This window comes from Lissotriton vulgaris, chromosome 2_1 (genome assembly GCF_964263255.1).
Source record: "Lissotriton vulgaris chromosome 2_1, aLisVul1.2, whole genome shotgun sequence".
Classification (NCBI taxonomy): domain Eukaryota; kingdom Metazoa; phylum Chordata; class Amphibia; order Caudata; family Salamandridae; genus Lissotriton; species Lissotriton vulgaris.
This window is the reverse complement of record NC_141687.1, coordinates 434,422,851-434,445,218: the sequence shown is the minus strand read 5'-3', so window position 1 is coordinate 434,445,218 and position 22,368 is coordinate 434,422,851. Positions and strand designations below refer to the sequence as shown.

Sequence of the window (22,368 nt, the reverse complement as noted above, 5' to 3'; positions counted from 1 at the left end):
ACACAGGAACCATTGCTGCCTTAATTGCATTTATTTAAGTTTTAATCCCAGGTTGCTGTTGAACCTTGTGTGTGCCGGTGTGTAAATGTAAAGCGGCTTCACGTTTAAAAAAAGTTTCCAGAATTTAATGTGTGAAGTCGGGCGTAAGCCTGGATTTCACAAAGCTTAAATAAGAATTCCCAAAATTGAGTTGGAAAATCGGGTCCTTTCTTTTTAATATATTTTCACATTTTTAAAGAATATGCCACTATGCCCTAAAGACACATTGGATATTTCAGTTTAACGAACATTACAGCTGTGTTTGGTACAATACGCCACATTATCTAATTTAAGAAATTCTGAATACATTGCCAGGCAAATTAGCGCTTTTCATTTCCAAGAACTATTCACTGAAGCTGAACTTTGTACCTATTTCGAAACGTTTAAAGAGCAGACAATCCCCTCAACGCGCATTCCACACTAAGCAAAAGTGAACAATGGGAGTGCACACATGGAGGCAATCTGAGCTGCATTGTAGTTTCGAACAGAAAGACCTACACATTTACCTCGCTACACTAGAAAAGTCCTCATTTAGCAATGTACAAATATTTAACGGGTCACTTAGAGAATGTATTTAAGGGACGCAGTGCTCATCTCTCCACTGCACGGAGCCTGCTCACCATCCCGCATACAACATGGCAAAGGTGAGAGAATGCTTTGTCCAAAAATTATTTTTGGGAACTTCAAAACATAGACCAGTTTCATTATTTAAAAAAAGACTTCAGATGCACTAAAGTGTTTCATGTAGGCTGTAGCCAGCGGCGCAACTAGAGTTAAAAATTTTTTGGGGGGGGGGGGCGGATGGGAAGGGGGTTAATACTTCCAGCTATGTGTCTTTGTATAATGTAACCGGCTGCTCATGCAAAGTGCCTCAATACCTTCGGATGGAGTTTAAGCTATATAAAAATGTAGAAGAACGAAGCCTAAGGTTACATTTCTGTAAATGCATTTTCACACTGTGGCAGCAAAAGTAATTTGCAACTTTAAGGACTAGGCAGAGTGTAGATGCAGGGGCTCTAGGAACGGGTGAAAAAACACCAAAGCCTCATTATCGTGTAAATGGTCTTTTAAATAGTGTGCACACAACGTGACACTCTCACCTCTCCCCCACTGCCAACATCCGTCTCAACTCACACCTTGCCATGCCCATGAAGTCACATAAAGCGGTTATATAGTCTAGGGCGTAGATTTTACTTGAAACAGGATAATTTAAAACAACCACTACGTGGGTATAAGTAAACTACTTGGATACACAAAATATACATGCTGCACCCTCTAGTGATATTTACATGTCAAAGGCACTAAGATATTAACATAATTATTACATTTCAACAAAGCATTATGCTGACTATCCTTGTGAACACACTACTGCGCACATTCTGCCGGCAGGCCACAACGTGCTACAGCAAAACAGTTGCATTATCTGAACCAGGGCACAGCATAACGCACCGGCCCTCAGAGGTACCTGAACAATGTCAAAACGTTCCAGCATACACATATCCAAGACATCAAGACATTAGAATTTTCACCACAGGTGAGCATAGCCTTATGTTGTTCATAGTCTTCAACCCTCTGCTGCGCACCTTGTGCCGGCAGGCCACAGCGTGCCACAACAAACAGTTGCCTTACTTGAAATCCAGGGCACCGCATAGCGCACCTGCCCTTCGAGGTACCTGAACACAGGCAGTCTCCCCAAGATTCTTCTTAGTCCTTAAGTGACGTGTTAGGGCAGTAGAGTTGAGGACCACCGGCAGGCCGGTCCCCCTTTTTACTGCCAATCCACTGCACACTTCAATCCTACCCCGTCCTGGGGTCCATCCAGTCACTGAACCTCCTTTGTTGAGCATGCCCCTTCGTTGGTAACTGTCAACGCTCCGCCGTCCCGCTTTACTTCTATCCTGGGTGGGTGGGTGGTTTTCCGTCGCTCTGCAGCTGCGGTCCAGGGAAACAAAGAGGACGTCTCCCCTTGAGGCACAGCCTTAAATACCTAGCGGATAAGATTCAGTTTCGTTTCTCCTTGCACACTCCAAGAAACCGCAACGTAAACTAGGCTGTACCCCTCCTCAATCCAGCCCCCAGATTACGCAGGTGCAGCTGTGGGATGACACCAGACCAGCCATCCCAGCTCAAGGACCGTCTGTGAGTTGTGTGGGGAAGCTGTCTCAGCATGAGCTGACACACACGAGGGAGGGTGCTGAAGCGCTTTGAGCCATATGGAGTTGTACGCCTTTCCGTAGCACTACTATAATAGGCGAAAAGGCCGCCCATTTTTGCACGCCTACTTTTAGTTTGTTTGTTTGTTTTTAACCACAGACCGTATTCTAAGGTGAACTCACACAGTAATTCTTTGCTCAGCTTTTATTACCTACATTACTACCTGCTAATATTGGCCGTTGGTGGAACGGATTCACTCAAATGAGCAATAGCCCCGATTTGGCCCTAGTGACAATCAAAATGGCCACACATTTTGAGGGCTTCCGTTCTGTTGTTACAATCATCTGCCCGAACAGGGGGCTTCAGCCAAAGAATCATCCATCATTCTAATCCAAGGAGAGGACATACATTTTATCAGTGCCGCTTCCATGCGAGGGGCTCTACCAAGAGCAATACTGGTGCACATATTCACTCTGCTCACAGAGGCACTGAGGCCCATATTTATAAAAAATTATGCAACACAGTAAGACCACTTGTTGTGCTGCATGAAAAACAAATGGCAGGAATGCTGCCCTTTCCTCGCGCTGGGGCACTTTGGCTACCTAGCACCAATTCAGGGACCCTTGTGTCAATTTGCAAAGGTACCTGAGTTGCAGGCAGGATTGTTTTTGTGAAGGAAGGGGCACCTTCCTGCACAAATAAAATCTTTATAGGCATTTTAGTCTTTCTATGTATGCTGCAGAATGCAGCACACATAGAAAGAGAAACGATGAGGAGAAATAAAGATATTTCTCCTGACTGAGCCTCAGGTAGGGAGGCGCACAATTCTGACACAGTCCTAGCTCTACCAGTGTCAGTAAGTCTGAGACTGTGTCAGAATCCCTGGGTGAGCATGTGGGAAAACCCACGCTCCTCCCATGAAACGCCTTCCAACTGCAGAGTAACGCAAGACAGCGATTTGCACTGCCTTGCATTACTCTAAATGTATCAAGCCATTAGGTTTTATGTCACACTTGCGCCCCCTTGTGCGGTGCAATGGTGAAACAAACCCTTGATAAGTATGGCCCTGATCATTATCCCAGGCTGAAGCTCTGCTAATAGAATGCCAGCAAAGTATGTTGTCTCAATGTCAAGCAGGGCAATGAGGCTGTATTTTTTTCGGAGAGAATTTATCACCTGTTTTGTGATTTGGAGAAATTGCAGAGCCCTTCCAGGAGACTGGGAGTTGCTCCAGCTGCCTGATTTCACAAAAGAGAGTATCTAGACAGTCTGCCCATCTTGTTTGAAGAGGGCTGGTGGAATCCCATTAAGTTCTGGTGTTACCACTCTCCTGCCTTTCGAAATGTAATATTTAATTTTGACTATGCCAGAAGCCCTGTCTACTTCCTGATATTTTACTTTGGTTTTGGGAGTATGATTGCTCTGGAGGACTTTGACTGTGTTTGAACCTATCATTGCACTCTCCCGGGCATTCCCGATTAGCTGGTGATGTAAGATCTTAGAGATGTGTGATGTCACTCCTCCATGCAGTGGGCGCATTACTGTATTCACCATAGCCCAAAAGAGCATGATGCTTTTGGCTTTAGGGTTAAAAAGGACTTTAACCCAGAACTCATCTTCTCTAGATCTCTTAATGTCCCATTATAGGGCCCTATTCTGATATAGTAAGGAAAGCATCCTGACAGATTCAGATCCAGAATGCTTTCCGTACGATTCAGAGTGCTGGAGTCTGACCGAGCGAGTTCGATGCATCCGCATGCTTAAAGACTTTGTTCGCTCAGACTCTCATTGAACTCTATAGGAACCTGTATACTGGACGTACACCCGATGGTGCCCGCCACACTGTGCATGCTTGGATCAGAGAGACTCACGGCCACCCACACGGGTCCAATTCGGAGGGCTTCAGGTGCAGGGGGCCAGTCACGGGCCCCCACAGAACGATTCCGGATCCCTTTTCAATCCGGACATACCGTTTTGTGGAGGCTGTCCGAATCGTTCATCGTACTTGCTCGCTCTTAAACAGAGTCCATAGAGCTGTACGAATCATCTCCGTATTGGGTTAGTAAACTATTCAGTCAACGAGGATGCAATATTCGCATCGTACTTGGTGGTTCGGAATGGGGGACAAACTAGTCTCGAGCAAGAGCTCCGTAACAGTTTAGGCAATTCCGTACACAAATCGGACTCTTTCCATATGAGATCAGAATCTGGCCCTTAGTTTTTTAAGCATAGTACTTTGTTGCTGCAATGAAGAACTGAGGGTTAAATCTCTGTCTTTGTGCCTCAGTAGTCTGAGCGTTTTGTTTATTGATTTCTTTCACTACTTTTACTTGGTTTCGCTGTGCACTGGGTACTTTGTTTACACTGTGGGATGTTCTGTATTTGAATTAATATGCCCAATACCTTGATGGTGAAAGTTTCCTATTTACTGTCAGGGTTGTTTACAAGCCCATTGTGGTTCTGTAGCATGCTCTTCACAGCCTGGTGTACCTCCTTTAATTATTTTAAGGTTAATTATATAGCTGGAGTGCAATTGCCTGAGGGAGTATCTATTGTGGTTGATAGTCACTGTCCCTCTTGTCCACAGAATCAGAGTAGAATGAAGCTGCTGATGGAGAATCTTCAGGGAATCTGCAGTTTAATACTCTAAACGTAATATGCTCTAGGTCTTCCAGGAGACGTCTGGACATGTTGCTCACTCTGCCGCACAGGCTTCTTTTTTGTTCGGGAATGTTCCAAAGCAGAGACTGAGCCAACACCTCTTCATCATTCGAGTAGCCCAAGATATATAACTGTAGGTCTCCTGAGAGAATGAGGTGTCCTTTTTGCTTATGGTTGACAAGAGATGGTCCATGGTGTGCCCAGAGTATTGGTTTTTTCTTTGGGGTTTACATAGGCATTACAAATTAACATCTCCTAATTTTGTATTTCTAATATTATGGGAGGTCTTGATTGTATTGCCAGCCATTGAGGGAGAGGGAATTTCCTTTATAGTGGATATGCTTGTTGTTGACACGTAGGCTGCCAGCCCGCCTGCTAGAGCTAGGATTGGCTTGAGAAGTGGCAGCCCTGAAGATCCAATTGGGGCTCCTTTCCCAATAGTGGTCCGAAGAAGAGTTATAGGTCCCCAATGGTTGGACCAATATAGGTAACCCAGCTATCACTCTCCAAGGAACAAGGCACAAACGTTCTGGAATCAGTTCGGTATTAGGCTAAGTTGGACTCCTGCAGGCCTCAACCCTGAACCACTGAAGCTTTTCAAAATACATGGTGAATTGAATATGCCTCCTATATTATTTCTGATACTCACCCTTGCACATTTCAGGCTTGGTTTAAAGTTGTGGTTTAAATTACATTTCAAAATGGGGTGACCGGCACTTTATGTTTTTAAAGTATGTGCAGATACAAGCTCAATGCACAATAATGTGAGCTTGGGAGTAGATGGGAATGGTAATAATGTTGTTTACATTAATGAGCTCGTTATTGTATAGGTACTTCAGAATGACATGTTGTTGAAATGGCTAGCCGCATGCTGTCTTGTGCTTTATATCCAAACTTAATCGCACACGGGAAAGGCACCCTTGAAATTCCCATGTGGAACTTCAACGGGCTGGGTAATAAGAACGAGAGTGTTTTGGTGAACCAACAGATGAAAATCAGCAACTACAGGCAAAACAAAGCACCTTTTGAGACCCAAATGCTTCATCTTTTTAGTAAACTATGAATCTATGTTAAAAATTTGTTGGGGATCCGGCACAAATATTAATTTTGCCAGGGAAACTTTGAGCCTCATTCAGGACATTACATAGATCTTTTAAGAATGCTTTGGAAATGTTTTAATTCAACTAAAACTTAACAGATAAACTTTCTCATTCAATTATTTTTAACTGGCTGTGTAAACTGTGTTAAATCCAGGTCATCTTCTATGAGGACCGGAACTTCCAGGGCCCTTTCTATGAGTGTGACTCTGACTGTGCTGACTTGCACTCTTACTTCAGCCGCTGCAGCTCGGTTCGAGTGGAAAATGGTAACTGGATGCTCTATGAGCACCCCTACTACAGGGGACACCAGTACTACTTGAGACGAGGTGAATACCCAGACTTCCAGCAGTGGATGGGGTACAGTGACCCTATCAGATCCTGCCGCTTGACCCCACAGGTAAGTAATACCATGATTATTAGGCCCTACTGTGTGAACTTTATCATCATTAAAATGTAAATATGTTTAGAAAGATACATAACTTTCATATTATATAGTAACATATTTGGTAAATTTACTGTTGGAAATTGCCATCTTTTGCATGGTATTCTCTCAGATGTATTGCCTTCTTTAAAATAATCTGTTTTGTTGGGCATAGGACTTTGCATCTTTTATTCCTCCTAACCAGTGGTAAAGGGTTTGTGCTGCGCTTCTAAACATGGGAAAATTGGCCCTTAATAAGCATTTATAATTTACTTCTACTTCCCTAGTATATGGTACTACACATACCTAGGATTTGTAAATGAAAAGCAGCTAGTGGGATGCAGCATTAATTGCGTCACCCACTAATGTATCCCTGTAAAACATGTCTCCAGCCTAGCCCTTACAGCCTGTGCGCAGTTTTAAACTTACATCCCACATGCCAAAATAAACCTTTTTTGTGGTCTATGCCTTTCTTTTTAATTTTCGCAAGTTTCCCCTGAGGTAGGCCCTAAATACCCATAGGATGGGGGCAAGGTATTTGAAAAGCATGGCATGTATATTTAATGATTTATATGTGTGTCAGTGAAAGAATCCCAAAGTCGTTTGTACTTTCAGAAAGTTGTAATTGTCCTGCCTAAGTCAAATGTGCCAAATCTGCAAGTGTCTAGTGTTACCTGACTGGTGAATGAGATGTGGACCACGGACTTGGATGTAAAGAGGTGTTTTTTTTCTTTGAGCAAGATGGCCTGGGGGTGGCCTGTGCCCAGCCCCTTCCTAAACTTCACAAGGCGTCTACTCTTTCACTCGGAGATATAGGTCACACCTAGGCCTTCCTCCATTTGTCTTCCTATTGAGCTTGACTCCTAACCCAGTGGGAGGGCACAGGAGCCTCAGAACTGGTTAGGAGTGATCACAAGGAAGGAGTTTGCCATTTCCATAGCCATTTCTCTAAGTGGGCACAGTGAGCTCTGGCCTACAGAAGAAATGTTATGACATCTTGGATTTAGATAGAAAACAGTGCTCTTGGATAGCTTACAGTAAAATACACAAGACGTGCTGCTCATGTGGGTAGGGAAACCCCAGGGAAATTTTACCCTGTTGGTTAGGAGGTGGCCAGTAGTTTTCCCCACTACAGGTTGGAACTGGGCATAAATGTGGCACCCCAGAAGCCCCCTCAGAACACTCCTGGACCTGTGAATATCAGAAGGACCGCCCTGCTGTCTATATTTTAGAGCAAAATACTTGGTGCAAAGACACATTTAAACAAAAGCACCACGAACCACAACTGCTCGCGTTCTGTTTTCCGAATGCGTTTGCTGCAATTTTTTACAGCAAATTGGACATTACCCTGAATAGTATGTAAATACTTTAAGTCGCATAATGGCATAATTTTGGGAATTTTGTGTAACAAGCATTACTCAAAATACCCCAAATTAAGCAAATTACACCAACATAATATACATTTCATCAAGGTATACGTGTAACTAGAGTGCTGCTCAATGCCAGCACACTGATCTAATTTCCACTATTTATATTTCCATTTTCTGGGGCCTCCCAATGTTTCTTCTTTGGTGGAGGGGTTTCTAGCATATGCATTCCTCCCTTCTCCCATAGGCTTTCTTATAGTGGAAAGATGGACCGGGGTTTTAGATCCATGGAACATAACAGCACAGTTGGTCACCAACAGTAAAAAGAAGGACCTTCAAATGAGGTTTGTGAGAATTTAGGTTGTTAGTTGAAGGGAACATGACCCCTATTTAGGAAACAGCCACATTCACTGTCAGTGTGAACCACAAAAGTAATTAAAATAACCTTTTTCTTAACCCTCTGGTAGCTTGGCACAAATGCTTAACTTAGAGCCAATGTGTACAGTATATATGAGGAGGGTGGGCACACTCTGCCTCACATCCCAGCACTCAGTTTGCCCCGATGCATTATAGTAAATGCAGTGCATGATAACACTTACTTCGGTGACAGGTTTCAGTTCTTCACCCTTGTTGGTGCAGCCAGTGCTGTGTATCTCTAGGCACGTCTTTCAGGATAGGTATCCTTCTTAAATTGAGAGCAGCACATTCTTTCTGGGGGTGCTGGAAATGCTGCCCAAAGTCTTCTCAGGCCTCCATGCCACTCGCTGGGCACAGCCGCAGCAAACAGTGCTTGTCAGCTCATTAGCTCATGGGATTCTTTTCAAATGGGAGGTCGGTGGGTGCACACTGCCTCACATCCCATCACTCAGTTTGCCCTTATGCATCATAGTAAATTCAGTGCAGGATAACACTTACTTCGTGACAGGCTTTAGTTTTTCGTCCTTGTTGGTGCAGCCATTGCTGTGTATCTCTAGACATGTGATTCAGGATAGTTGTCCTTCTTCTGTAGAGAACAACACAGTCTTTTTGGGGTGCAAGAAATACTTGCCAAAGTCTTCTCAGGTCTCTGTACCACTCCCTGGGCACGGGTGCATCAACCAGAGCTTGTCAGCTCATTAGCTCAAGGGAGCCTTTTTAAACAGGAGGAGGGTGGACACAAACTACCTCATATCCCAGCACTCAGTTTGCCCAGATGAATCATAGTAAATGCCTTGCATGATAACACTTACTATGGTGACAGGCTTTAGTTTTTCACCCTTGTTGGTGCAGCCAGTGATGTGTATCTCTAGACACATGTTTCAGGATAGTTAGCCTTCTTCAGTAGAGAGTAACACATTCTTTCTGGGGATGCTGGAAATGCTGCCCAAAGTCTTCTCAGGTCTCTGTGCCACTCGCTGGGCGCAAGTGCAGCAAAAAGAGCTTGTCAGCTCATTAGCTTAAGGGAGAATTTTCAAACAGGAGGAGGGTGGGCGCACGCTGCCTCACATCCCAGCACTCAGTAGGGCCCCTATATTTGTCTCTCTTTGCATCTGTAAGTTATGCATCTGCAAAGTCATTAGCTTACTTGTTCATTTATCATCTTCTTTTTGATTAACATTTACCTGGACCATCATACTTCAAGAAACCCATTACCAAAAAACAAAAAGACTGCCTGGTATCAGCTCTCTTTTCTAGACTAAGTCAAACATTTTTTTCCAGAAAGCAACTTCAGAACTGCTGTTCAAGCCCTTTTACACTAGCATCTGGCTGATGGTAATACCCAAATCAATGGCCTTGCAGATGCTACACTGGCATCCCATAAGTGCATCCTACATCTACAGTATGTCTCATCCAGAGCCTGAAGAAATATGATCACATCCCCACTATTCAGAGTTTACTACAATGGCTCCCCTTCCAGCCCTCACCATCTTCAAAACTCAGTGCATCATTTACAAAGTCATCATAAACTTTACCACTGCTTATCGTGCAGACAAGGACAACATTTGTGTGATTCTGGTCACACCAGCAGCCAGTACACCATCAGCCAGCCCACTAAGAAGTGAAAATAAATATAAAAAACAAGAAAGCAGGGATTTTCTATTGATGCACTCGGGATCTACAACTACATCCATCAGCACCGCCCTAACGCTCCTCCAATTTACAAAAGAGTTGAAGACTCATCTCTTTAAAGAGAACTACATCATAATTCATTAACCTTCCATGTGTGAAATTGAGTTGTTGGTTGAGGGGGTATGAGCCCTTCTCAAGCAACAGCCACAATCCTTGTCAGGATGAAATATAAAAGTCACCATATTGACCTGTGCCTAATCCTCTGGTAACTTGGCACAAAATATGTCAGGCTTAATTTAGAGGCAATGTGTAAAGTATTTATGCAGCACTCAACATTAATAAAGGGAATGCATCGTACACCAATTTAGAAAAATAGAATATTATCTAATAAATTATTTGAGATAAAAACAATAAAAATCCAATCAGTAGTACTGGCGATATCCTACATCAAAGATTCATGTAAAAATAGTGCTTAGAACCAGAAAGCTCCAACTGTGGTTATATGGTTGCGCCGGAAGGGGACTAAGTCACACGTTCAGCCCAACCGCAAAGGAGCGTAGGCTGGATACAGGGACAAAGTTAGACCCACTGAATATGGTACCTTAAATCCTGGTTTGCAGAACGTAGTGAAATCTATCTTTCAGAATGCATTGCGCAGCTGCAGTTCTGCAGAGCTATAAGGCTGTGATGCAGAGTCCTGCGTCGGAGATGTGTCATACACAGGCACTTCAGAGGAAGCTGTGGGGTCGTGATGTGGAGTCCTACATTGTCATCAAGGATGCTGAAGATGAGGAGTTTTCAATGCAAAGGCCTGGGTCAAGGATGCATAGCGCAGCAGTGGTTCTGAGGAGACTGCGGGCTGTAATGCGAGGTCTAGCTACGAGAGTCTGTCAAACTACGGCAGTTCTGAAGCAGAGCTGCAAGGAGATGCATTACACTCCATTGGTTTTGTTTCATAGGACCACAGCTGGATTGGCAGAGCACCTTCAGTCTTACATCAAAGGGTCCAGGACTAGGGTGGAGCCACTTTAGGGGGTTGGACTCACAGCAGATAGAGTCCAGGTGTGGGGATCAAGGCTGTTAGAGCCTTTTCTGTCCCTGAGAGCCTGATTAGGTGTCTAGCCAAATAACCCTTTGAAGTCCCTCTGGTAGTACTGGGTTTAAGATGCAGGTCCAGCCTTTCACTCAGGGAGCAGGGCAAACAAGTAGGAGTCCTACTTGCATAGCAGTATAGCAGTCCTTCTGGGTCTTCCACAGGTTTAAAGGTGTACTGAAAATTTGGGTCAGAGGTCCCAATGTTTATACCTGGTGCCAACTTTGAAGTAGGAGAAAGTTCTGAAGGTGTCCACCCCCACAGGTGTCTGGAATATCCTGGCACCCTGCTCTGGCCCCTGCTTGTTTAGGGCCACAAATGACTAGTGTCAAACCCTTTGTGAGTGTGCTCAGGCAAAGCCTTTGTGATTTGCAAGTGTGGTAGGTGACAGCTCCTCCCCGTCATCAAGTCAGAGAAGGTCCATCCTGCCAACAACTATTGCTACTGTCTGGGACCAATACAAAAAGAACAACTGTCAGCTTTTCCAACGCAGGTTGCAGGCACCAAATGGTAAGACATGAAAATGTCAACTTTTTAATGATGGCATTTTCAGAACTGTGACTTGAAACCTGACTTTACCATTAAAGAAGGTTTTAAATTACAATTCCTTAGATACCAAAATCGACATTCCTTATTGGTCCCAATTGAAAATTAGCACTTTGTAATGTAATAAGGTAACCCAATGATATCCTATGGGAGAGGTGGGCAGTGTAGTACTGAAAAATAAATGTAAGAACTTTTCACTACTAGGACATGTAAAAGTTAAAAGTACATGCCCTACTTTCTAATTACACTGCACCCTGCCCTATGGTATATTTTGGGCTTACCCTAGGTGTAACTTATATGTATTTAAAAGGAAGGTTTAGTTCTTGCAACATTTTTATTTTTCTAGGTCTAAGTGGCAGCTTAAAATAGTATGCAGGCTGTAATTGCAGGCCTGAGACATGTTTAAAAAGACAACGTAAGTGTGTGGCACAATTACCACTGCAGGATTACTTGTACCATACTGGGTCCATGTAGTACCACTTCAATAGGGACTTACAATTAAGTTAAGTGTGCCAATTTGGCATAAGCCAATTTCACCATGTTTTAGAGAGAGAGACCACAATCACTTTACGACTGGTTAGCAGTGATACCGTGTGCAAAGTCCTAAAGGCCAACAAAAATGGGTTCAGAAAACAGAAGAGTGTAGTCAAAACATCTGGGAATGATCATGCAGAAAGGGCCAAGTCCAACAAACTCCGAGCGCAACTGGTGACCAACGTAGTCTTTCCCTGGGATTGGAAGCGCTCTTAAATGATAGAGAGGTTCACACCCTTCAATGTTGATGATGGGGACTGATTTTCAGTACTACATACACCTTTTTTTGCAAAGAATGTCACTTTTTAGATTTGCAAAGGAACCCCGCTCTATGCAGAAGATGTTCAGACTGACCCTGAAGGTATATTCATACTATTAAGGGAGTACCTAGATGGCCTGCCAGTGGTGTTGGGTTCGGTTTATGCCCTCAACATGGATCACCTATGATATTTAGTGTATCTCTCAATGCACCTAGTGCCTTGGGCGGACCTCGATTGGATCCTGGGTGGAGACTTTAATGCAGTTCTAGATATTACATTGGATTGTTCAGAGCCTCCCCTTAGGGGTACCCTTTGCAGTATGTAACTCTGCAGCGCTAGCTGACTGGCTCTATCACTGGAACCTGGTCAATGTTTGAAGGACTCAATACCTTTAGAGCAAAGGAGTATATGTTTTATTCCTTGCTCACATTCTACATGTTGGTCATGATCACCTGGTTTGCCCAGCTTCCTTGCAAATTCAAGTCCTCCACGTTGAATATATGGGTAGAACCGTATAAGGCCATAACCTGCTGTTTTTGAGCATTGTTTGGCCAACCTCAATAGCTACCTGGCATTTACAACCATTATGGTAGAAGTATGGGATGTTTAAGGAAACTCTATACAGGGAGTCACCGTAAGCACCACGATTGGTGCACCTGACCTGACTGACCAGCTAATTGAGACTAAAACCAAACATGTCAACCTGATGGGAAAGTCGATTTGTTTGATGCAGCCGCTTATGTGGCCAGAACCTATGCCCAGGCTGATAGACTGGGCAGGTTGCTGGTACTTCTGACTTAGCCCTCCATTATGACTCAATACACTCCATTAGGGACTCTTCCAGATCATTGGTATACACACGAAATTATATCAACACTGCATTCACACATCATGATAGGGAATTGAACCGATTGGCCCCCTTCGTTTCAGTCAACGGTCCTTCAGTACACTTTGGAGGTGCTATTCACATCACCCACACGCCTCTGTGGACATTTTCGGACTCTAGACCCTACCTCAAGTACAGGAAATCGGACAGGCAAATTAGGCCCTAGAATGTAGGAAAACCCTTGGCTTGGATGGCCTACCTGTGGAATATTATGCAACTTATGAGACCCTCATTGCCCCTCGTCTGGCGACCTTATTCTCTGAAGATTTTCATCTGGGTAGCCTTCCTCCTTCCATTAGTGAAGCAATCTTTACATCCATGCCTAACACAAACCGGGATCCTGCAAATGTCGCCTCTGGCCGTCCATTATACATCATTAATACGGATTGCAAACTCATCACCAAAATCCTGGCTTAATGCCTTCTTCTCCATCTTCCATACCTCATCCTTTGTGATCAAAACAGATTTGCAGTGGGGTGTGATCTGGCCACAAAGGAAGATGGCTGCTTGAGCCCAGAGCTCTGCACTGAGACAGGCCCAAGAAGGTGGCAGTGGCACAATCGTCTTGGCGGGGGCTGTTTGCACCATTACCCTGACTCACCCGACGGGAGTGCCTGCTGATTGCGATCCCTGACTGTCGCCAGTAGCACTACAGTGGCTCCAGTTCCTCACAGTCTGGCCCACACAAAAAGAGCAGCATTGACCCTAAAGACACAAAGGAAGCCTCTGTTCAGAGAACACAGTGTGGCAAGCTTGCACTTTCTCCAACGGGGGCTGCTGCCCTGCCTCAGAACCTGAGTTGCACTTCACCGGGGAGGGCCACCCACAGTTTATTAACCCCTGGCCCTCCTGACCTTGAAGAATAAAGGGGGTCTTGTGACTAGACTCTCTGCCTCGCAAGCAGTGACCAACACTAATTTCCTGCCCTCTGACCACTGCTGATAGCCTCATGGCTGTACTGGCATCTCCTGACCCGGCTCGCATGGGCATGAGGCCTCTGGGCCTGGAGCTGGACAGAAGGCCTCGACCCACAGCACTGCAGCACTCCCCATCCAGTCCACCTCCGTGGGCCCCACCCTAGCTGTGGAAGCAGACGTAACCCTACGATCAGTGACCAAAGCTGTACCGGCGAAAGACCACAGGGCCTGGAGGCAAGTGGGAAGCCCCAGCCCGCAGCAATGCTGGACTGAAGGGCTCTCGCTGGGACTCACAGCACAGGCCACCACCCGGCCCCGCCTGGAAGGGATGGGACTCGACAACCGGCACTGCTGGTGTGATCGTGCAGTGCAACCCAGCATTCACACTACCAGTCGTGTCCCCTCCCCAGTAGGCACCATTCACTACCTGCCCGCTGATGTCCCTGAATGCCGATGGCCCCTGTCGAACCAGCTACAGGGGGTGCAGGATCCCTATGGAGTGGTGAACTGGAGAAGAAAGTCAGGGCAGATCCCTCTTGACCCGTTTGTACTGGTGTCACCCCAAAAGAGACCCTGTCTATGCGGGCACCCCCACTGTTTGATCCTTGCCTACTGCCCGTACAACAGGGAGCACCAGTCTGACCCGTTGGCATGCTGCTGGGTCCACTTGCCCATGTCAGAGTGAGGGCAGCCTTCCTCAGCATCGTCTGGACTGAGCCGGACCTGCCAGCCACTCCTCGCTCGACCACACCGCCATCTGTGAAACGGCTGAGTTACCCCCCCACCCCCTGGCCATTGCAGTATTTGGCCAGTCTGTGGTCCATCAGCTGCTGGATCTTCTCAGCCAGCGGTCCTTCTGCCTGTGGAGGGACCCTCCGGCTTTTCCTGACCTACTGCCGGACAGACATTGCTGATCAGCGCCCATCACACCTCTTTGGCTCTGCAGGAAGTGCTGTGCAGGGGCTGGTGCTGCATTAACTACTGGTCCCATGTCCTGCCTGGACCTGACACACAGGTAAACTGGATAGTGTGCACCAGCCACCAACGGATGTCTCCAGGCAAGTTCAGGAGTAAACCAGCACAGCAACTCCTCTTCACTATAGCCCTCCACTATACTCACACCATGGCTAAACCAAAGGTGCAGTGTTCCCAGCGACCATTCAGCCCCAGCCTCCCACAAGCAGCACACAGGATGCCACCATGGAGCGCATCCTTCAAGAAATCATGGCTTGGGGAATAGAGGGCATGGACATAAACATTTCTGCATTAACAGCAGAGACCAAATCCATCTAACTAGAAAATTGTGGGTTTTCAGGCATGAGTTGATGGGCAGGTTCAGCGTGTTGCTGCAGTAGAGGACCGTCTAAACACCCTACTGGGGCAGGACCAGGAACTCCTATTCTTGCATAGCAAGCTCATTGACCTGGAGGATCGGAGCCAGCAAGACAATGTCTGTTTTTTTGGCTTCCCGGAGAATGCGGTGGGGCCTGATGTCAAGTCCCTCCTCAGAGACATACTCCTAAAGCTTACCGGTCTTGTCTTTGACCCCCCCACTGGAGAAGCAGCGGGCCCATCACATCGGCCCACCACGTGGGGACTCTTCAACGAGCCCCCGACCCTCAGGACACGCTTCCTGCGGCATGAACAGTCCCGACAACTACTCTCTGCTGCCCGTTCGCATGGTCCTTACACCCATGTGGGTAATGAAATCTGCATTGCTGCGGACTTCTGGCAGGGAGACTAACTTCTGCCGCAAAGCCTTCCTTTCTCTCCGACCCCGGCACCACAAGTTGGACATTAAGTATGGCCTCTTCGAACCAGCCTGGATGCGGATCACCAAGGATGGTGCCTCAAAGGACATCTATGACCTGGAGGACCTGCGCCTCTTTATGGATGGACTCTCCAATCAGGACACGAACACTGCCTCGCCCATAACCATGGAAGCCCTCCACTCGGCAGGGACATCCCTATCCACTTTCCTCGGTAGCTGATGGTGGAGTGACGATGGAACCCAACACCAGGGCAGAGACCCTGACAGGACGCGGGCTCCCCTGGCGATAGAGGGCAGGCCCTGCAGTAAAGGAAGGGGTTCCCCTCTATATGGGACACTTTGTAAGGTCAGGGAGAAGAGGAGAAAAGCAGCAAAACACACTAGGAAAACTCCCTCGTGACCTATATTTCTTTTTTACGATTCAAATTTGAATTCAAAATAGGTTGATATATAATTAAACCATAACAAAATCCAAAGACATATACAAAATAATTTTTTTATTCTTAGCTCTTTTTATTCATTTTCTTTCTTTTATCAAAATTACTTTTCTATTGTTTTTTGTCAGATAGACAGCTCAAATAATTCTTATAAACATGTATACATCATTTTACAATATAATAACATCTTCACATCTCAGCATCGAATACCCCCAGGTAAAGAAACAACAAGAATTAGCATTCCTAGAGGCTCTTATAAATTCATACCTTCTCAACTACATTCTTACTCCATTCACAACTATTTATCTCTGGAAAGTCGGAGACATAGACATGGTTACAATCTCCTTGACCACTATAAGCAACTGCATGTAGCAGGATCAAAATAGCATTAGTCAACGCGTTTCGGTGGTTTGACGAAAGGATGTGCAACACCTTCATCAGGACCCGCCAGATAAAAACCAGAGTCACTACACCCAGGGGATACTATCACTATTTCTTGAATATTGAATATGCAGTTTTATTAACCAGCCCTTGACATCAGACTATTGTTGCCGTTCTCCTCAGTATTCAATTTGATGTTTATTACCCTCGATACTGCTGCAGGTATTGTCGTTAGAGAGGAAATCCTTATGTATTCACTTTGATGAGACTACAAAGTCCTGTATGTTAATATTTAGCACTTTCCTTGTGGCGACATCTTGTAAATAGGAGCCTAGAGGTGTTACAAAACTCTTCTTCCGGCCCAGCTTCTTTCGTTAGCGCAAATCCTCAAATGGCATCAACGGTAGGGACGGTCACATAAGAGGTCAGATAGAAGGCAGGCCCTCCAGGCCGTGGCAGTCCTGACCGAGGACCGGGACAGAGACAAATCTCACTCCCCTGAAACCTGCTTCCACCGTGGAGTGACCGCCCTGGGTCCTACATGCTCTGTCGACCCGGCAAGTCTGGGGGCGCCACTGCAGGAACGTTGGGATCGAGGGCCATTGGACCTCTGAGTATTGCCAAGACTGCATGAATGCTTGAATTTCTGAATGTGTTCATTGTTAATGCTGCATGGACGCTATGTGCATTGTATGCTTCTTTGTTTTAGATCCCCCTGCGGGAGCAATGCTAGACTTCCAAGTGCACTGCGATAGCAGGACAGTGACCAGGGGTTACACTGAGTCCCCTTCCCCTTCCCCAGCCTCCCCGCACACTTGGCCGACTCCCTGCTGGCAATTTTCTGGGCTGCACTGTGGTTCTATTTTCTACTGGCAGCTATGCTGTCCCCCAACCCCTTGTTTCTGGACTCTTGTGGTTGCTTGGAACCTGTATGTAGATAACCCCCCACTCCTCCTCCCCTCAGGATTGTCCCCTGCTTGTTCCTTCTAGTATCCCACCCCCCACCATTGACGGGGTTGCCACCGCCCTGACTACGGTAACCCACTGCCATCCTGCTGCTAGGAGTTTGTTGCTCACCATGCCCACTCCATCCCAACCCACCCCCTGACTGCAGCGCCTCACGAGGGGATGTGCAACCCCCTGGCAAGGGCAGTGCAACCCCACACCTCACTCTACTCACAGCGCCTCGGGCCTGTTTACATTAGTCCCCCCCACTCAGTGAGCCCTAGGAATGTCTATCCTTACTCTCTAACCCCATGGACCTTGACGGATATCCTAGGCCCCCACCCACACATGCCCATGCCCGGCTGCCATCCAGACCACCCTGCCTGCCACAGCAAAAGGTTTAGTATCTCCACCGTGCACTTCTGCAGCAACTTATTCCAAATCTTTTCCCCTACCTTCCCCTTGCCCCCTCCAATAGCTCATACCCAAGGTGCCACCTGCTCGCGCACCGCATTGGGCAGCATCCTGTGGGGAGCCCTTTCCCTGCATGTCCAGTATATTACCTGCCCTCCTTCCCTTCCAACCTCCTCTTCCCGTCTCCCACAGGACTCTCCTCTCCCTTTACCCTCACCCTCCCATCTATCACCCTCTACCACCTCTTACTTTACCCCCTCCAGACTCCTCCACCCCACCACCTAGGCCTGCTCCCCTCACACCCCTGTCCTCACCCCAGCCACCTCACCAACTGCATCATCATGCCACACGCATAACCCCTGCACCACTGCTGTCGCTCTACCTGTGCCTGAATCTCCCCTGCATCCCACCCTAGCCCCACATCGCTGCAGGTACTCTGTGCTCCCATGTCTACCCTCGCTACACACTCCTCCCATCCTCTTCGCTCACCTCTCTTGGAATGTTAATGGCCTCACAAACTACATCAAATGGAAAAAGGTGCTCTCTCACCTCCAGATGGGGTGGGCAGATGTGGCTCTCTTGCACGAGACCCACCCGGAAAACCTAGAATTCAATTGGCTGCAGGAGATTGGGTGGGCAAGGCGATGCATAGCAGCATTTCAGCTGTGCCACCTTCTAAGTGTGGGGTGGCAATCCTCATCTAGAGATCTTAGCCTGTCACAGTCTGATCAGTCTGGCAGGTACCCATTTGCCAAATTGCAATTTGCGGACAGGTCCCTCTGTGTAGGATCGGTATACGTGCCCACTGGGGTGAAACACCCCTTCTTTCTCCAGCTCAATCGCCTGCTTGTAGAGTTCGTGGCCTCACTGTATATCATTGAAGGGGATTGGAACATGGCTCTGGATGCAGTCCTGAACAGGACAGGCTCCTTAAATGAATACAATGACGCCGACAGGGACATATTGAGAGACGTGGCCTTGGACCACAGTCTGGTGGACCACTGACATTTCAGTCTCTGTCAGACAAGGAATACACCTTCCTCTCACCTGTCCATTTTTTTTTTTTAATTTGTTTTTTTATTGTTGCATCAAAGTATATGGGTACAGTGTAAATAATCTGCTGACGTGGCCTCAACATTCAGCCACGAACAGCTAGGCGCGCAACGTTTTCTTGTTTTATACAACTGGTACAAGTATACATTTCCTCAGTTAGTCAGTACAGATCGTGCAAATATGTCTGCAGGCTGGGAGATAGTGAACCTGCATCGCCAAGAGGACGATGAATAATGACAGGCATGCATGTTCCCGCCTCAAGAGCGTAGGATCGGGGTCTGTACAGTCTATATAACGGTGCTACCAGAGAACGGGGGGGGACAAAACTGTGGGGGGGAAGCATGTGGGCGCTAGCAGGGTCTAAGCAGGGGGATACTGGTGACAGGCGTCGGGAGGGGCTACTGAGCTATCCAGTTTGCACTCCATGGGGGGGGGGGAGGGATGGACAGGGGGTGGATACATCCTGTGTATGTGAGTAACGGGATGGGTGGTATGACATATGAGAATTCGACCAGGATGTGTGGGGTACCGGGAGTCAGCCCTGGGATGGTTGACACCAGGTTTCCTCTCACCTGTCCATGGCACACAATCTAGGCTGGACTACTTCTTCATTTCTCAGAAAAGGAAGCTGCATTATCTGACCGCTCCCCGGGTCTCTTATCCCTCGATGTGGGCTTAGCCTCCACAGGGCACAAACCAAGTCACCTAAACATACAGCGATATTGCACCCCTTAGGGCAAGTCTGAATTGAGAGCTCATGTTTCCACATACTTGTTGTGCAACAGGGACTCAATGGAATCCCACAGAATCCTGTGGGCAGCTGTGAAGGCAACAATATGGGGACAACTCATGAAGGATTGTGCCCTGTCCAACAAACAAGCGACTCTCCGCTGGACTAAACTGGCGAGGCAGAGAGCCCCCCCCCCTACCAGCACCTATTGCTCTCAGGCTCGGCGAAGGCGCGCATAAGGCAAGCTCGTCCGCGCCGAGTTCGGGCCTAGGGCCAGCTCCCCTGTGCCCCAGGCTACAGACCGCATACACTACAGTGCCGAATCCCTTCACAGTCTTGGGTCACCCACCAGCAACGGCAATTGTCACAGCTATCAAGCTGAAACCTTGCCTCTGGTCTGTCCTGAATGTCATCACCCCCTCAAACCCAAAACAATTACAAAACCCCTACACGATTTCCGTATGTTCTTACTGAACCGCCGCTCTCTCCCCAAACATACGGCCGGAATTGCGCTCCTAATAGAGGAACATTCACCTGACATTCTGTTCCTAACAGAAACCTGGCTATCCCCTGATGCTGACCCAGGGGCAACAGCTGCCCTTCCATCAAGTTTCCATATCTCTCGCCAGGACCACTCTAAAGGGAGAGGAGGAGGCTTGACTAAAATCCATAAAGAACAGCTTCACTGCCGAGTGGTCTCTGAAACCATCCCGGACTGTGAAAGCCTAACTTTTAATATTGAATTTTCACCCAACAAATGCCTCTCTGGCACTCTGATTTACCGACCTCCTGGTCCCCCAAGGCAATTCCACCTCAGCCTACCCTCAAATGTGGCTGAACGTCTCAATTCCACATCCAACTTCATCTTGCTAGGCGATTTTAATTTTCACTTTGACTCATCTTCAGACCACATTGCCACGACCTTAGCAGACGACCTAGCAGCCCTGCTACTTTCCCAACGGGTCACCTCTTCTACCCACGTAAAGGGCCATCTGCTGGACCCAGTATTCAGCAACTGCCCTGGCCTCCTAACCAGTCCACCCATCCCCTTACCCTGGACGGACCATTTCTTGATCCCCATTAGCTGGACTGTGTCTAAACCCCCTGAACCAACACCTATTATAAGACTTACAAGAGCCTGGTCTTATCTAGTAGTTGACAACTGGATTAACACACTTGCGGAGAATCCACCTCTGATTACAGACAATCCCGGTCTAGCTAATCAGGCATACGTCAAATGGATCTCCCAATCTCTTGACGCTGTTCTTCTCAAAAAGGAAATCACTCTTAAACGCCCCCAAAAAACTGCCCCGTGGTACACAGAGACTCTGAGAGACAAGAAACGTCTCTGCAGGAAATCAGAAAGACGCTGGCGGACCGATTATTCAATGGAAAATAAAACACTCTATCGAGAAGCTATCAGCGAATACAAAACTCTGATAAAAGACGCCCAGGCCTCATACTTCTCTGAGAAAATTGTGCTTGCAAAATCCAAACCCAAGGAAATTTTCAAAATCATTAAAAAATTAACAAAACGGGGGGCGTGGCTAGCAGCCAAGCATGGCGGCCGCATAGAGTGAGAGCTCCCGAGGGCACTGCAGCCTTCCATCATATCCGTCACATTTATCCGCTACCAAGCACGCCTGAAGCGGCGGCGTTCGAGTCCGGGACCAAAGCGGTGTCACCGGTCCAATTTTCAAAGAAATCGGTGCACCGGAGCCTGAGTTACATCGTGTGGCGAGTTGGGGCCTACAGCCGGTGGAGCGGCACCGGCCTTGCGTGCCATCCGGGCCCCAGCGGAAGTGCAGCGGAGCCGGCCAAGTGAAGTAAACGCGCCCCGGTACCTGCCGGAAAATTCCGAACAAGCCTGAAACTCCTGGCGGCATCCTCCGGTGGCACACAGACTGCCACGACCACCAAGCGGGACCTGAGCAGAGCAGAGGTCAGTGCAAACCCAGCCGGGGCCGCGTGGAGCGGGGACAACGTCTTGCACCCCCCCCCCCATGAGAGCTTAACTGGCGGCACAACACTGCGGGGGGCAACATCGGACTCCGCGTAATAGCGGGGGAGCAGCGGAAGCAAATTCCACACCAGACCTGAGGCCAGAAAAGTCGATGCCCCAGGGGGACGACGCCCTACCGGACATACACGCGGGAGCTCAGGGGGAACCCCCAAGGCCCGCACCCTACTGTACGCAACCAGCAACATCGACACAGAGGCAGTGTACCAACACGCGGCGGCCTGTCCAGTGTGCGAGAGGGGGCTGCTGCCCGGGCCCGACACCTATACTAGCCGCTGTGATAGAGAGAGACGGAACAGTACGGAAGAACGAGGGGGGGTCACAGTGACCGCTCCATCCCTGTGGGAGAATACCGGGGGCAACGACACGGAACACACCAGCAGCTCACCGAATCCCACGCTAACGACCAGTGAGACCTACACGGACGACAGGGGAGACACTCTGTCCACCTCCCCCCGACCTACTGTTCTCTGGCTGATACCAACTAACAGAGACCACAGTCGACTCGCAGGTCACGATCGAGTGGGACAGATCTCTGGCCCTCACAGACCCCAACACCATGGCGGGTAAAGGCCTCAGGAGCGGATCCA

At 47.6% G+C, this 22,368-nt stretch overlaps 1 protein-coding gene across 1 annotated transcript in view; it reads left to right on the top strand.

The window, feature by feature from the left end:
* Positions 1-511: 511 nt before the first annotated feature.
* Positions 512-22,368, top strand: part of LOC147730550 (gamma-crystallin-3-like) — a 44,992-nt gene continuing 23,135 nt past the window's right edge. Inside the window, exons 1-2 of the mRNA XM_086958589.1 lie at positions 512-683; positions 6,109-6,351. Of these exons, the coding sequence (XP_086814715.1) occupies positions 675-683; positions 6,109-6,351 (252 nt within the window). The 5' untranslated portion in view covers positions 512-674. The remainder of the gene's footprint in view (positions 684-6,108; positions 6,352-22,368) is intronic.